The 16,734-nt window shown below is 44.6% G+C and overlaps 1 protein-coding gene across 1 annotated transcript in view; it reads right to left on the bottom strand.

Moving 5' to 3' along the window:
- Positions 1-2,963: 2,963 nt before the first annotated feature.
- Positions 2,964-16,734, bottom strand: part of Lrp4 (LDL receptor related protein 4) — a 57,354-nt gene continuing 43,583 nt past the window's right edge. Inside the window, exons 35-38 of the mRNA XM_052725300.1 lie at positions 14,720-14,787; positions 13,130-13,217; positions 11,849-11,990; positions 2,964-9,014 (exon numbers count right to left, since the gene is read on the bottom strand). Coding sequence (XP_052581260.1) covers positions 8,682-9,014; positions 11,849-11,990; positions 13,130-13,217; positions 14,720-14,787 — 631 coding nt within the window. The 3' untranslated portion in view covers positions 2,964-8,681. The remainder of the gene's footprint in view (positions 9,015-11,848; positions 11,991-13,129; positions 13,218-14,719; positions 14,788-16,734) is intronic.

Genomic DNA, 16,734 nt, shown 5'->3' with positions numbered 1-16,734 from the left:
ATTTGAGGCAGCCTTGAACTTCAGTTGACACCTGCTGCTCCTATGACATGGCCACTGGCAAAGAGCAAGGAGGAAGACACCAGACATTGATCTCTGACCTCCACATGGGCACATAGGAACAATTACACTCACACACAGGTGCACACACATGCATATGGTAGACACACATGTATGCTCACAGAAAAGAATGTGACTATATTTGTTGGAGTAGAAAAGAAGAAATTTTATTATTAATTTAAAAAATGCAAATTTAAGGAAAGTTGTATGAAGTTTTTTGTTTGTTTGTTTTTGTTTTTGTTTTTTACATATGGCTATCAGTGTATATGTGTGAGTATGTATATGCCTGAAGATGCTTATAGTATTCCTGGAATCATAAGAAGCTTAATATAAGTGGACATGGAAAGAGGGAAATTAGTACTTTACCAGTGATATGGATGGGGTAAGGGGCAACGAGCATGTAAATTAGCAGGCATAGAGACAAGAAAGTGCATTGTATATATGGGATTGAACTTAGGAATTTGAGGGTTTTGTTTGTTTGTTTTTAAAATTTTAGATTTCTTTCTTCTGTTTTTGTTTTTTGTTTTTGTTTTTTTGTGTTTTTCAAGACAGGGTTTTTCTGTGTTGTCCTGGCTGTTCTGGAACTCACTTTGTAGACCAGGCTGGCCTTGAACTCAGAGATCCACCTGCCTCTGCCTGGAATTAAAGCCGTGGGCTGCCGCCACAACTACCTGGTAGATTTATTTCTTTTATGTGTATGAGTGTTTTGCCTGCGTGTATATATATATATATATGGTGACCAAGGAAGTCAGAAGAGGGCTTTAGATCTCCTGGAACTAGAGTTATGGATGGTTGTGACTCACCACGTGGTTGCTAAGACTTGAACCTAGGTTCTCTGTGAGAGGAGCAAGTGCTCTTAAGCTCTGAGGCATCTCTTCAGCCCGGGGATTTGATTTACAAGAAAAAATTTATCTTGGGAAGTAATGGAACACAAGATGGACTAAGAAAATTAGGAACAATTCATGGAGGGTTTGAAAACCAGGCTAAGGAGTATGTTATTAAGCAAGTTTTAGGGAACTATTGAAAGTTTCTGAATAAGAGAGTGACAAAAGTCAGGAGTGTATTTTAAGAAAGTTAGTTTCTGAGTAAGGGTTGGAATCCTGGTTTGGAGTCTAATATAATAACATCAGTGAAAAGATGAGCATAGATTCAAGAAGAGTGAGAGGTTTGGCAACCAATTAGATTTGGTGCCAAGGCAAGGGTGGATCCTGTTTAGAAAAAATGAGCCAAAGAAAGTGCTGGGGTTAGAGCCCAGAGCTGGGGAGGGCTGTTGTTGCCCAAATGGAAGTGGGAAGTCAGGAGAGGCCTGCCTCAAGGGAAAGGAGGAGGGTTTAGTTCTATGATTGTTTACTCTCAGGTACCAATGAGACATTCAAATGGAATCATCTAAGCAGGCTTAGGAAATAATAACCAAATGGAAGCTGGGAGACTAGATCAAGTCTTAAGTGGTATTGATTTGGGAATTGCTTTCTCTAGAGTGGATGAGGCTACAGGAGGAAGAGAGTGGAATGAGTAATAGATGGTTGGTAGGAACAGAACTACATGTAAGGAAGGAGAGGGACTAGTCAAAGCAAACAGTAACCTTTGGAGGATAGATAGGACTATACAGAAACAGGCTTCTCCAGGCATTGGCCATTGGTTTATATACATAAACATATATAGTTTATTTAAATATTATCAGACATAATCTGAAGAATACACATAAAGGAGAGGTTGATGGTTACCTCAAATTTGCTCAAAGGATATGTGTAGTATGAGTTCTGAAGAATTTTAGAACAGAATGACAAAATCTTTTTGTCTTCAACCTTATGTTAAAGGTGTGCATCTAAGATGTCTGAATCCATTCACTTATTCACTTGACAAATATTTATTGAATTCCTAGTATGGAGAGGGATTGTTGTAGGAATTTGGAATAGTCGGTGAACAAAACAGACACACACAAAAATTCCCTTCACTCAAGGAGCTCATGTTATAGTGAGGAGACATAATCAACACAAATAAATTATGCAGTATGTTCTTAGACTGTAATTTTATATACACCTGTATATGTGTGTGCTTGTAGAAGCCAGAAGTAGACATCTAGTGTCTTCTTCAATTGCTCTCCACTACCACCCGCCCTTTTTTTTTTTTTTAAATACAGGCTCTCTTACTGAACCTGGAGCCCACCAATTTGGCTAGACCGGATAGCTAGCAAGCCCCAGGACTCCTTCTGTCTCCAAGTCTCCAGCACTGGGATTGCAAGTATACATTACCATAGCCAGCTTTTTACGTAGGTGTTGGTACTAATGGTTGAACTCAGGGTCCTCCTGCTGCAAGGCAAGCACTCTACTGGCGAGGCATTTTCCCAGCTCCCCTTCAAGACCATGCAGCCATGGCTAGCCTGGAGCTTGCTCTGTAGACCAGGGCCTTGAACTCACAGAGATCTGCCTGCCACAGCCTCCTGGGTGCTGGGATTAAAGGTGCACACCACCACAGCCTGCCTAGGACAGTAATTTTTAAAGAAGTAGTCAGTTTGGATTTTGTTGAGATGATATTAGAGCCGATTTGAAGATGAAGGAGTTAGTCATGATTATATGGAAAAGAGGCCTATGTTTGAAGCATCCCTGACAGGTTTGGGAAACAGGGAGGCCGGTGTAGCTGGAGCAGATGAATAGGAAGTGGAGGGAGATGAATCTGATAGATAGTGGAGGAGAGGGAGTGGCGGGCCGCTTGAGGTCTTGCAGAAGGCTATATAGTATCTTGTGAGTAGCAGGTGCTCAGGAAGTGTCTGGCCCAAATCACCTGTGGCAGCCCAGGATTATCATTAAACAGCACTTCTCTGTGCACTTATTAGAGTTATTTGTGACTTCATCCCAGGCCCTCCCAGTGGTTCTCCACAAGCATAGCATAGCACAGTGCACAGCAGGGATCAAAGCGAACACTGTATTCTTGGAACCAGAAACAGGAAATTCATGTCAAGTACTGTGGCTGCTGAGTAACTGTTAGGCATTTCCAAAAAGTCCATTAGGGTTGGAGCAGGTGCTCTTTCGGTTTATAATCACAAACCGCATCCCAACCCTGGGATGTAGCTCCTTATTTCCAGCCTATGAGGAACAGCTTCAGTGATTGAAGTCCTTCTGCCTTCCATCGACATGCTCCTGAATAATCCTCCGGAGATGATGGTGACACTAATACACATCTCAAGTGGCTACAGGATTTGTGCTTTAACTAGTCTCCGAGATCATGAAGCCTTTCCTAGCATGCACCCTGTCACAGTTAATAGGTGCCGGTTAAATGAAGGAAAAAATAACCTTTTAAACAATGTCTTTCCTTTCCTTAGAGCCCGTTTTTCCAGCTCCCAAAATGCAGACTATTCCAGGGAACTTGGACCACAGAAACATCAGCCTCATAAAAGAGGAAGGAGGCAGAGGGAAAGACAGAAGCCTCATTAGCCGTCAACAATGGCTCTTAAAGCACAGGGAAAGACAGGCTATGTGAGTTCTTGGCTCTTCATGTCCAACAAAGTGAAACAAGTAGGTTAGGTAGCTTAGTAACTAACTTAACCTTGGGTTTAAACTCAGAATCTTAGGCTGTCTGAGTCTGTTTCAGCACTACGCTAAGAAATTCAAAGTTTGGAGCCGGAGTCTTAACTGGAAACAAAACTGTTCCTCTATGTGAAGCAAGAGAATGATCTAGAAGACAAATAAATAGGCAAGCAAGGGAATGTTTGGAAACAGAAACTGGCTGAACACTTGAGTCATCTTTCTGAATGAGGAAAAGCCGTAGAGTCTGAAAAAACACAAAAGAGACTCAATTGTTCTTCCCCTTTGTGGGGCGGCAGTGCTGAGGGAACAGTTCAGGCCTCTGTGCCCACGCTCGGCAAGAGGTCTATCAGTAAGCTACATCCCCAGATCCTCGACCACATTTCCTTTGTAACTATGCCCGTAAATAGAAATCCGAGAACTCTTCAAATGTTAGTACCCTTTCCACAGCAAACGCTGCTAAACTGCTCGTCATCACTGCTTTTCGGTTTCCTGTAGGCCTAGGTTCGGATAAGTGTCAACTCACGTCACAAAGAACTTCCTACCAGGGTCTGAGATGCTCAACGGGTAAAGCTGCTTGCTGCCAGGACTGACGGCCTGGGTTCCCAAGTCACAGAACTGATTCCCAGTTTCTCCTCTGACTGCCTTATACATGAGTGCAATGTCATGTGCGCGCGCACGCACGCACGCGCGCACACACACAATCAATATAAAAATTCTCTTCACTAGACCATCCTAATTAGAGTGTCCTATGGGCCACAGACCTTTTCATCTTAGGTTCCACCTTTGTTCTTATAATACTGAAAGGCAGTGACCTCATTTTGAATGTAATTTGTAAAAATATGGTTAAGGTTTGTTTTGTTGATTTTTTAAAAAAATGTGTATGTACCTGTATGTGCACTCTATGCTTTCAATGCCCAAAGAGGCCAAAGTCAGATTCCTTGGAACAGGAATTACAGGTGGTTGTGAGCTGCCGTGTGGGTGCTGGGAATCAAACCTGAGTCTTCTGGAAGAGGAGAAAGCACTCTTAACTGCCAAGCTATTTCTTCAACCCATTTTGGTGTTTTAAAAAAATATATTTACTTTTATTTTTATATGCATGAGTGTTTTGTCTGCCTATACCACAAATGTGCCCGGCACCCATGGAAACCAGAAGAGGGCGTCAGATCCCCTGGGAACTGGAGTTAAAGGTGGTTGTGAGTCACGATGTGGGTATTGGGAATTGAACCCAGGTCCTCTACGAGAGCAGCAAGTGCCCTTAATGGCAGAGACATCTCCAGCTTGTTTTGTTCATTTTTGAAGACAACTCTCACTAGCCCAGGCTGGCCTCAAACTCAGAATGTTCCTGTCTCAGCCTCCAGAATGCTGGGATTACAGGCACTAGTGTAGTTTATTAGAATTCTGTGATGGGTGTGTATTTGTGTGTGTACATGGAGGCCAAAAGACAACCTTGGGTGTCACCCCTCATGAGCCATCCAGACAACACTCCTTCACACTGTCCTGCAGCTCACCAACTAGGCTAGGCTGGCTGGCCAGTAAGCCTAGGGATCACCTCTCCAATGCTGGGATTTCAAGTGCATGCCATCATTCTTGCTTTTTTTTTTTTTTTTTTTTTTTTTTTTTTTTTCTAGACAGGGTCTCATTATGGAGCCCTGACTAGCCTTGAACTCACTAGAACAGGCTGGTCTACCACATCTGCCACCATGCCCACCATGCCCACCATGCCCCACAGAAAAGCAAGGCCTTTACTGACTGAGCTATCTCCCTAGTCCCAGTTGGTTAGAATCTGACGCATCTTCTGCCGGTATAGGGTTCAGGCTTTGTATCTGGAGATCCAGACAAGGATTCTCAACCCTCCTCTCAGCCTCAAGAGTCTAAGCTTCTGTTCTTGTTCTGCAGTTTTGTTTTCTTTTTCAAGAATCTTGGAGGAGAATGGGTTTAGTTGTCCTAGAACTATTTCATTGAGTTTTGTTTCTGGTACACCTACCCACTGCCCAAACGGGCCAAACTAGACATTGTGGTTTAGACCCAGATCTCTTGTCAATTAAAAACAACTTTCTTATTTTTCTTTTACTTGTTCTTTTGGGCGAGTAGGGGATGGCGAGGGTGCTGCTGCTCGACTCCAAACTGAGACTGTATTGTTTAGGTATGGGTGGTCCCTTGAGTGGGAACATTATTCTAGCAACCGTTTAGGCTTTAGAAAATCAGCCACTGAAACCTGAAACCAAACTCTACAAGTACATAGCACTAGGACTAAAAAGTTTCCTGCTTTTACTGGAATAACATACCCAGAGAACCTGATGGGCTCCTTAGTGTCTTATTCCAGCCTCGACATACAGCAGGCAAATTAGGAGAATAGGTTTTTGGTTGGTTTGGTTTTGTTTTTCAAGACAAGCTTTCTCTGTGTAGCTCTGGCTGTCCTGGCACTAGCTCTGTAGACCAGGCTAGAATTGAACTCACAGTGATCCACCTGCCTCTGCCTCCAAGTGCTGGGATCAAAGGTGTGCATCCCCACGCCCAAAAGAATGTAGCTGTTTAAAAACTGGAGTCTGTGCATGTGTGGTGCTAGAAATATTGCCAGTCGTGTTCTGGGATTTTTCCCACTGTGTTGGACAGTTTTGCTGGTCACCATCATTGCAAGGCAAAGTCAAGTTCTGTGACATGGGAGACCTCAGTGAATGAAAACAGAAGTAGAAGATTCATGGTATACATGCCATGACAGAGTTTCTGGAGCCTGGAGATGTCACTAATGATCACGATTGTGATCCTGTCTGGACAGGAGCTCAGGCAGCTTCTGTCAACCCAATGAGCTGCATTCAAGACGAAACCTCTCTGCCATCCTTCCTCTACAGGAAATCAGGGCGTCATGTCAGTGAACTCTCTCATCTTGACCTGTGTTCTCAAGATGAGCTGAAACTCCAACACAAACCCTACACCTTTTTATCCCTTCATGGTTGACACATCTCTGAAGATGTAAGAGGTGATGTCCCCAAGCAGGGTTTCCACAGCATGAGTCTGCCAGATAGTGTAAGTGCAAGATTAGTCATGACTCCAAGCCAGCCAAAGTAATTAAGAAAAGCTAAATTTATATTAAATTATCATAAAGCCCTAAAACACTCAACATAGTGGTTAAATAACTCCAGAAAGTCCAATCTCTCCAGTAAGTAATGTTAAAATCATTACACATGAGCATGGGAAAATCAATTCCATTAGTTTAGGACAGAGAGATTTTGCCCTTTGTACAGAGTAAATCAGTGCTCAAATAGATATTTCCTCAAATATGTCCTTTCTACATTCCGAACAGCCCAAGTGCAATAAGAACCTTGCCCCTTTCCACTCAGGAGGATGCTACTCTTGTTTTTTTTTTTTTTTTCCTCCTCTCCAACTATGAATTTAAAGACTCAAATGCTGCCTCATTCAGCGTGCAATGTCCCTACTTCCTCTTAGGAGTGGCACTGTACTTTTTTAATTGGTGCACTGGAAAAGGCCTGAGAACAAGACTAATGCTTTGACATCTGTCTCCTACTCCTGTAACTAACCAGAGAAGATTTGATCTTGTCCTGTTTTTCATGCATATGCTTTGCTGCTGATCTCTGAATAGCAATAACCATGAGAGATGTTTTAAATCAGGAAAATTCCCCTAAAAGCTCTCCCCTCCATTCTCAGCTCCTGTCAATCTCTCCTGTCGCCTCAGTTTCTAGAGAGAAGTGCCTGGGCTTGCGCTGGACTAGTTCTTACTGCCTTTCTTCTCCTGGCTCACCACTTTGCATCGTCATTGGCCCTCTTCATCACTGGACCTTTGAGACTGATGGTGACGTAAGGATAGAGTAGAAAAAGCAAACCTAGACTCCCCTCTCTCAGAAGTGAAGAGCCGGGAAGACATTTTAGGACAACACGAAAAGGTCTCAGCTCTGCTGAGAGAAGCCCTTGGTCTAAAGGAGCATGACGCAAGTGGTGGCAGTTTAGTGTGGGCAGTGGCTGGGCAGAGTTGGCATGTGGGCTTTTCCACCCTAAAGCCACAGGTGGTGTCCATGAACTTGTGTCCCTGAGCACTTGAGAATGAACCTCGTAATACTTCTCCAGGGCCCCTGGGTATCTTGTCTCTCTCTCTAGGTGTTCTTCCTGACCATTTAGGAAAATGTCTAGTCATTCTTTGAGAGACTGTTAGAGAAGTGCTTCTCTTAGAACCGCGGAGAATGGGAGAGGGAAAGAATAGTGAAGCCCATAGGATACTGTGCTTAATCTATGCAGAGCTTCTCAAAAGTCTTAGAGGTCCAGTCTCCAAGGCCCACCTGCTGTTCACTCAAGCTCACAGCATAGTTAAAGGCTTAGGAAGAGTACTGGCCAGTAGCAGCACCAGGAGGGAGTTCCTATTTGTGAGTTACCATGACAGGGGCCTCCAGTTATCCAAGGTAGAAATGGCCCCAGACATTCCAGCAGGAAGAACAGCTTAAGCCATACTCACACTTCACCTGTATCACAGCTGACAAAGCTGTGACTCCTGGGTGAGAAGAATGTCCACTGCCAGCAATGGACAAGACACCAGGACTCAAGTACCCCACAAAAACTTTTCATCATTACCAACATATGAGGCTGGAGGTTTCCCAAACACCCAGACCAGCTGGGATGATTTTCCCTTCTCTCAACCTCTATCCATTACCCTTTACCTGTGACCTCCAGTCCCAGCCCCTAGTAGGCCGGTTCACAGAGAAACCATCATGTCAGCTGTGATGGGGAAGAGTCTTACATCATCAATTGCATCGGTATTCTGGGGCAGGGCACAGAAGGTGCCAGGGGAAAGAGAGATGAAGCTCTGTGCTGACCAGGAATCATGCTGAGCCCAGTTTCAGGGGGCCCAGGATAGAGCACTAGAGGTGAGGTTCATGGTAAACAGGTCTAAATTCTTGAGATGTGCCCTCATTTCTTGTCCCCAGGTAAGTTGTGGACTCAGGTGAGTAACAGGTTCTAAGGGGGCTTGGAAGCAGTTTGGGGTGGGAGGAGGAAGAGGAGCACACGGGAAAGGGGTCTGCTGTTATGTGAGCACGAGGGTCAGAGGTCCACAGAGGAGAAGGAGCGGGCAGGCAGGGAAGAGAATGTGGCCACTTAGACCTGGCTCTCTGAGGAGAGCTTGCGTTCATGTTTCCAGCCCGTGTCTGGCAGAGAGCCCCGTCTTTCGGGCGTGGCTGCAGTGTGGACACTGCTACACTCAGACTGCTCTTCTTGCAGCAGCTGCTCTGTCTCCGTGTCATCTAGGGAGCCAGAGCTGGCCTGGATGGACACTGTGTCTGTCTTCATGCACACATGATCCCGTAGAAGGCCCCCCCGGGAGCTTCGCAGTTGCTTGAGGTCATCCCATTCAGCATCATCTCCAGAGAGGAGGCAAATTCCCTCTACAATCTTGATCTTCTCCTTGGTGTAGTTGTGGTCAGGTCCACCCTGGGGTGGAGATGAGACACATAGTCAGTTGGTATTCTATAAATGATTTCACGGTAAGCTGAGAAGGGAAGCAGAGCTGAACTGAAGTGGCTATGGAGGACACAAGCCCCACAGACTGGCCGGGAGGGGACAACCATGGCTTCTGGTCCTCCACCAGCCATTTATTAGCGATGTTATCTTGAGCAAATTACTTAACATTTCTAGAAGCCAGTCTTCACATCTGCAGCATAGGGGAATAACAGCAGCTACAAGTCACACCAGTTGTGGTGAGGGTTAAATGAGGCATTTCATGGGATGCAGCTGTTGGAGCACTGGACACAGGGTACACTAAAGCACATTAGCTGTTGCTGTATTGCCACCAGGGGTTATTAATGGGACATCATGCTGACATAAGTAATCAAAAACAATTGGCAAAAGCAATCCAGCATGCATGTATTAAGGATTTTTATGTACTAGTTTGCTTTGAATGATCTTTTTAATTGTGGTAGGAACATTTAGGAGGTAAGATTTGGGGAGTGGGATTTAGAAAATCCTTGTATTTGTGTTCGTAATGTCCAATCTTGAGATCCGGTAACCTATAACTCTTGGGGAGGATCCTCTGGATCTGCTTCTACAAGCCATGGGAGCATTTCCAAGCAACCCGCATCACTCTAAGGATAGTTTTGACTTCTGCTCAAGTTCCTTCTTTATGTCCTCTTCAAGGGCAGCCCCATCCTGACTTGTGGGGGATTCTAATTATTATCCTACCACTCCTAGGAGCAAAAGGGCCATCGTAGCTTGGGTTCTGTCCCTGGAGTAGTATCCACAGTCTCCAACCATTGCTTTCTGTTAGTAACAGTTCAGTTTCACAGGTGTTACTAAGGCAGAGCCCATGCTAGGGGCTTGATGAGAGGCTCTGCCCATAGGGGTCCCTCTCAATCACGGAGAGAGACAGAGGTAGTTTGCAAGCACACATAGAAACTCCCCTCCACCCAGCACACCCTCTGAGCTGAACTTAGTGTGAGATAACATGCAGGCCCACTGAAAGTCCTCATCACAGAAATGCACTGGGTAAGTGGGGGTGGGGTGCATAGCAGGGGTAGTTCTGGAAACAGCATTTCCTTCACACACAGAGAGCAACAGGTACCTGCAACCAAGAGGAAATCAGAAGAGAAAGGGTGAGAGGCTGTCAGAGGGGTGAAAGAGCTGCTGAGGAAGAAGCAGACAACAAAAGAAAGAGGTCACACAGTCTCCCTCTGTTTGTGGCAGTGGGGATGGAGTCCAGGGCTTTGCATGGGCTAGCCTGTGCTGTACTGCTGAGTTACACATTCAGACCCATTTTTCAGGTCTAACTGATAGCCTTCATTGTGATTCTTTTCTGGGACATCCCACATTTAGGAGCTCAAGAATCCCCAGGAGTCTTTCTCAGAAATAGAGGAGAGCTTTCCCATCCCCAGAACTGCAGGCAGTCTTGTGAATTACAGTAGCAGCTTTTTACATACGGGAATCCCTGAATCCAGAAAGTGTAGGATTATGGTGTACAGTGAGGGTCCTGCAGGGCTGACTGCTAAACACATCAGAGCAGACTCACAAGGGTCTTCTTAGGGAATAACAATGAGGGTTATAGGATGCTGTGGGATGGTCTGTAAGTCAAATGTGTTGTTGATTGGTCAATAAATAAATCACTGATTGGCCAATGGCCAGGCAGGAAGTGTAGGCGGGACAAGGAGGAGAATAGAGCTGGGAAGTGGAAGGCTGAGTCAGAGAGACACTGCCAGCCTCCACGATGAAAAACAGCATGTGAAGATGCCGGTAAGCCACGAGCCATGTGGCAAGGTATAGATTAATGGAAATGGATTAATTTAAGCTGTAAGAACAGTTAGCAAGAAGCCTGCCACGGCCATACAGTTTGTAACCAATATAAGTCTCTGTGTTTACTTGATCGGGTCTGACGGCTGTGGGACTGGCGGGTGTCAGAGATTTGTCCTGACTGTGGGCCAGGCAGGAAAACTCTAGCTACAATAGGATTTTAGAAGAAATCAAGTTCTACCAGATTAGGAGAATCTGACATCTCAGACCTCAGCTTCCCTGCAGAAAAAGGACTAGTTTTCATTCCTAAATCAGTAAATTTTATAATAACTTAACAAAACATTTAAAAAATAAAACCACGTAAAATCTTCAGATTTCTAAGAAAGATTTTTAAGAAAAATCTCTTAAAAACTTTAAGAGCAAGGATAAGAAGAAACTAGCCCTCCCCAACAGCAGGTACTCGGATCAGAGATTAGACAAAGAAGGCGTCCAGGAGCTCCTGGGCTTGGGGAGTGTTGTCCGAAAAAGCCCCCTTGCTTTCGAAGGGTATAGTCTCAGCATAGAGGAATGACCGCCCCAATGAGGGAGGCATCCATAAACCTGGAAAACCTCCTTCAGCACAGAGGAATGACCACCCCAATGAGGGAGGCATCCATAAAGCCGGAAAATCTCCTTCAGCACAGAGGAATGACCACCCCAATGAGGGACGCATCCATAAACCTAGAAAATCTCCTTCAGCATAGAGAATGACCACCCCAATGAGGGAGGCATCCATAAAGCTGGAAAATCTCCTTCAGGGAGATAGATATTCACTGCCACTGCTTTCAGACCTAAGTCTTCTAGCCTTGCTTTTACTATGGTCCCCCAAAGATTCTAGATCTCTGCAGAAACCCAAATAACACTCAGTTTTCTGTTCGCTATAATTTTCAACGTGGTAGATCAGACAGCGCACAGTCCTTACTCATCCACTTAGGTAATTCAGTCATAATTCCTCTCTCCTGCTCCCCAAGCCCCAGAAAAACCTAAATAGATGTTTCCACCGTTACCTCTTTCTTATAGCACAGTTGATTATACATGGCTGGTTTGGGAACTGCTTCAATTTTCACTTCCTGGGTGGAAGTTCGGTAGGAGGGGTTGCTGTAGGTCAGGTTTCCCATCCCAGGATCCGTGAGTTTAGATTTTCTGTGTCTTCAAGAGGAAAAATTATGCAGAAATTAGTGGAGATCTTTATAGGAACGATACTGGGGGAAGCTGTAACCTATGTGGGAAGCGGCCTCTCTGCAGGTCCTGGTGACCCTGCCTCCTGGCATTCACACCCTTGAGTGTGGGCTGGAGCTGGTGATTCACTTCTAGTGAACCTATTATGCAAAAGCACTAAATACTAGATGCTCATCCTCCCTCCCTCACTCCCTCCCTCTCATTCTTTAAAGAAACTGCCATGTTGTAAGTTGTTTTATAGATGGGTCACAAGCAAGCAGCAGGCGAGGGAGATCTCCAACCAACAGCCAGTAAAGAACTGCATCCTGCCAACAATGATTTGAGTAGATGTGGAAGGATTTTTTTCCAGTCAAGCCTTGAGATGAGGTCATAACTCTGGCTGTTACCCAGATTACAAGCTGTGAGGGACCTAGAAGCAGAGCACACAGTGAAGCTGCATCCAGATTTCTGATCCATACGAACTGTGAGGCCATGAATGGGTATCATGTTAACTCAGTGCCTTTTGGGGTTACTTGCTATGCAGAGATGGATCTTTGTTCTAATCCCACCTCTGTGACCTACTAGCTGGAATATGGGTAGACACAATCTCATCTTTCTGAAGCTCAGATCCTTGTCTGTAAAGTGAGGAGCAGCACCTGTTACCAGGTGTGCTGGTGCATGCACAAGCTATAGCCATCTGAGAGGAGGCAGCCTCAACTGAGAAAAATGAGTCGATAGCATTTTTGTATAGAAAAAGGCACATGAAAAGATCCTAAATTGAAAAACGACGCATCGTGCCTTCTCAAAGTGATTTCTATCGAGCAATGCTGTGTCAACCGTGCTGCGGTGAAAGGTTGTGCTTGTGTGAAGGGAAGACAGTTTGCAATTCCAATGGTTTGCGGTAGAGAGGAGTACAGAAAGTCAGCCACCCCGTGAGGAAACTGCGGAGGTTGTGACAGAAGAAGAGCAATTAGGTTTACACTCTCTCCTTCTGCTACTCTAATCTGGAGCCCAGTGGTGAAACTAGGCTGTGTGGAGGGGTACTCAGCCAACTGCGGAGCTTCAGGAGAACCTAGATAGGCTAACAGGTACCAAAGAACATGTCACCCATACAGCAAAGCTGAGGCTACCTGTATAGCATCAAAGCTGCGATCACCATCAAAATCAGCAGAATACTGAGGAGCCCACCGATGGCGTAGCTGATGTGAAGTCCTTCACCTAGGAGAACAGGAGATACGAGGCAAGAACAGTTGACCACCCTCTAGCTGTTGCTGGTGTGAGGGTGCCTTTTATCTGTGTGGGGTTGCACATTGTCTGAGGAGGGCGAAGGTCACAGAAGCGAGGCGCAGGAGATGGGTGGGAAGCACCTCCAATCCCAGTCTGACCACTTACTTCCTATGTGACGTGAGGCAAGATGCTTGACTTCTAAGTGTACATTTCTCATTAGTTCAATGTAACTAGTGGAAATTAAATGACAGCGCACACTATACATATACACCAGCCCCTCTAGTGGAAATTAAATGATAGCACACACTATACATATACACCAGCCCCTCTAGTGGAAGTTAAATGACAGCACACACTATACATATATACCAGCCCCTCTAGTGGAAGTTAAATGACAGCACACACTATACATATATACCAGCCCCTCCAATCTGTGATTTCTCTTTCTCTCAGTTACCCATCATCAATGACAGCCTGAAAATATTATTATATTAAAATGAGAAATTAAAATATTTGGAGAGAAAAGAGCAATGATAGTCATATAACTTTATTACAGTAGATTGTTATACTTGTTTTATTGCATTATTAATCACTGTTGCTAATATCTTACTTGACCTAATTTTAAAAGTAAACTTTACCATACCATAAATATTGTGTGTGTATGTATATATATGAAAAACATAGTGTAATAGGATTCAATACTCTCTGAGGTTTCAGGGTTCATTGGTGAGTTTAGAATGGATCTTTCATGGATAAGGAGGATGTGCTGATTACTTCTTTTTTTTTTTTCAACTGGACACAGGCTAGAGTCATTTGAGAAGAAGGAACCTCAATTGAGAAAAAGCCTCCAGTTAGCCTGTGGGGGCATGTTCTTGATTAGAGATTGATGTGGGTGAGCCTATTCCATGGGGAGGGTAGCTCCACCCCTGGGCAGGCAGTCCTAAGACAGGATTTATTTATATAGAAAGCAAGCTGAGCAAGCCACGAGAAGCACACCGGGAAGCAGTACTCCTCCACGGTCTCTGCTTCTGTTCCTGCTCTGACTTCCTTCAGTGATGGAGTGTGACCTGAGAGTTACAAGATGAAATAAACCCTTTCCTCCCCACGTTGCTTTTGGTCGTGGTCTCTGTCACAGCAATAGAAACCCTAACTAAGACAGGACACCATAGTATTCACACGCATATACATGGCATATAATACTTATCAAATGCCTGGCAGGTACACTGTAAGTGGTGACTCAGGATTATTATTTCTGTGGATTTAGTCAATGAAAAGAGTTCATCAACCCTGTAAGACTCCTCACAAAAGCTAGGAAAGAAATGAGTGGAGACTTAGTCCATAAAGCTAGGTGTGATGGTATACCCACACCATACTCGCAGCACTTGGGAGACAAGAGGCAGGAAGATTCAGAGATTGAGGCCAGCATCACCTAAATGCTAATAAATAGTCTGTTTCAAAAACAGATAAACAGAAGAATCTTTTCCAGGACCTACCTGGAGCAGCAGGTACAGCCTCATTGGAATGTACACAGAGACCCAGCTGGGCATCCCTTTCAGAACATCTGTGGGGCATAAAAAAAAAGACATGAAGGTTTCTTGTACTCAAAGAGATCCTCACCCTCTTCCAGGAAAGGAGGGAAGGACTATGAATAGGGCTTCCAGGCCTCAGAATCTACCAGGGAGTCAGGGAGACGGCTCAGCAGATAAAGACGCTTGCTGCCAAGCCTGATGGCCTGAGTTTGATCCCTGGGATCCACATGGTAGAAGAGAACCAACTCCTACAACTTGTCCTCTGACCTCCACATGTGTTGGGATATGCGCCCCCCAAATGAAATAAAAACACAATGTATTAAGCCAGGCATAGTGGCGCACACCTTTGATCCCAGCACTTAGGAAGCAGAAGTAGGTGGATCTCTGTGAGTTTGAGGCCAGCCTGGTCTACATAGTGAGTTCCAGGGTAGCCAGAGTTACATAGTGAGACCCTGTCTCAAAACACACACACACACACACACACACACACACACACACACACAGAGAGAGAGAGAGAGAGAGAGAGAGAGAGAGAAATGTTTTCCAGCTGCTATGCCATGTTTAAATATGTTTTCAATTTTCTGCCTTTAAAAGTAGCAGTTCTAGGGGCTGGAGAGATGGCTCAGAGGTTAAGAGCACTGACTGCTCTTCCAGAGGTCCTGAGTTCAATTCCCAGCACCCACATGGTGGCTCACAACCATCTATAATGAGATCTGGTGCCCTCTTCTGGCCTGCAGTCATACATGCTGTATACATAATAAATACATTTAAAAAAAAAAAAAAAAGAGAGAGTGACAGTCAGTATGCTTGTGTGTCTCAGTCTGTGTCTAAGACCCTCAGATTAAAAATAAAAAAAATAAAAAAAAAAAAAAGTAGCAGTTCTAGAGTGATCTAGACAGAGTTCTAAGGACACCTTAGAAAATTCAAATCTTTCTTATACTACAAGAATGAGTGGGAAACAGCTGTTAACCAAGCAAATCTGATTGGTTATCACAAGGTTAAAAAAATTGTTTTTCTTGCCTCCATTCTTTCACAAGGGAATAAGCAAAACATCCAGAGGGAGTGTCCCGCTGGTGCACTTGCAACGCTCAGGAGGTAACTCTGGCGTATCATGGCAAGCGATTGGAGGCACCTCCCAACAGCCTTGGAAAAAAGCCCTTCAGACAGTACAAGAGCATCTGAAGCCAAGATACAATGAATCTTCAACCGGAACTCCACTGAGAAAGGCCTGAGGAAGTGACATGGTGAGCAGCTGTAATCCCAGCACTTGGAGGATCCCAAGTGTGAGGACAGCCTAAGCTACATGGTGTCCCTGTCTGGAATAAAAGTTCAGGTGGAAGGAGAGGTGGGGTGCATAGGATCAAGGTATATATGTATGAAATTGTTAAAAAATAAGTAGAAGAAAATGAAAGAAATACTAGCTATGATTGCTATTATTGTTTCTTCAATTGTGGGACACACGCACATAAAAAGGGCTTACTAACTAGAAAAAACATGGAGGAGACTGTTTTCTTTCAGCACCTCTGTTCTGCTTAGTCATGTGGGAAGGGGTTTTTCTTTAAAGTTATATTCCAGCTAACACACTTAAATAATCAAAACATTTATTACCATAGGCTATAAAGAAACAACAAGGGAGGCTGGGCGGTGGATCTCTGTGAGTTCGAGGCCAGCCTGGTCTACAAAGAGAGTTCCAGGACAGCCAAAAAACCCTGTCTGAAGTGAAAAAAAAAAAAAAAAAAAGTAACAAGGGGCTGAATTGTATGAGCATTAAAGAAGCAAACAAAACAAAACAAAAACAGAGGGCCCAAGGAGATGGTTCCATGGATTAAGTTCTTGCCAGGCCTGAGTTTGGAGTCCCAGCACCCACATAAAAAGCTGGTTGCAGCAGCAAACACCTGTAACCCCTGTGCTGGACAGGTGGAGGAGTCCTGGAGCTTGCTGGCCTAGACAGTTGGTGAGTTCTAAGGTAAGGGAGAGGC

This window comes from Peromyscus californicus, unplaced genomic scaffold (assembly GCF_007827085.1).
Source record: "Peromyscus californicus insignis strain IS unplaced genomic scaffold, ASM782708v3 Scaffold_7__1_contigs__length_154581171, whole genome shotgun sequence".
In the NCBI taxonomy this organism is placed as follows: domain Eukaryota; kingdom Metazoa; phylum Chordata; class Mammalia; order Rodentia; family Cricetidae; genus Peromyscus; species Peromyscus californicus.
The sequence above is the reverse complement of the archived record's forward strand: the minus strand, read 5'-3'. Positions and strand labels throughout refer to the sequence as shown.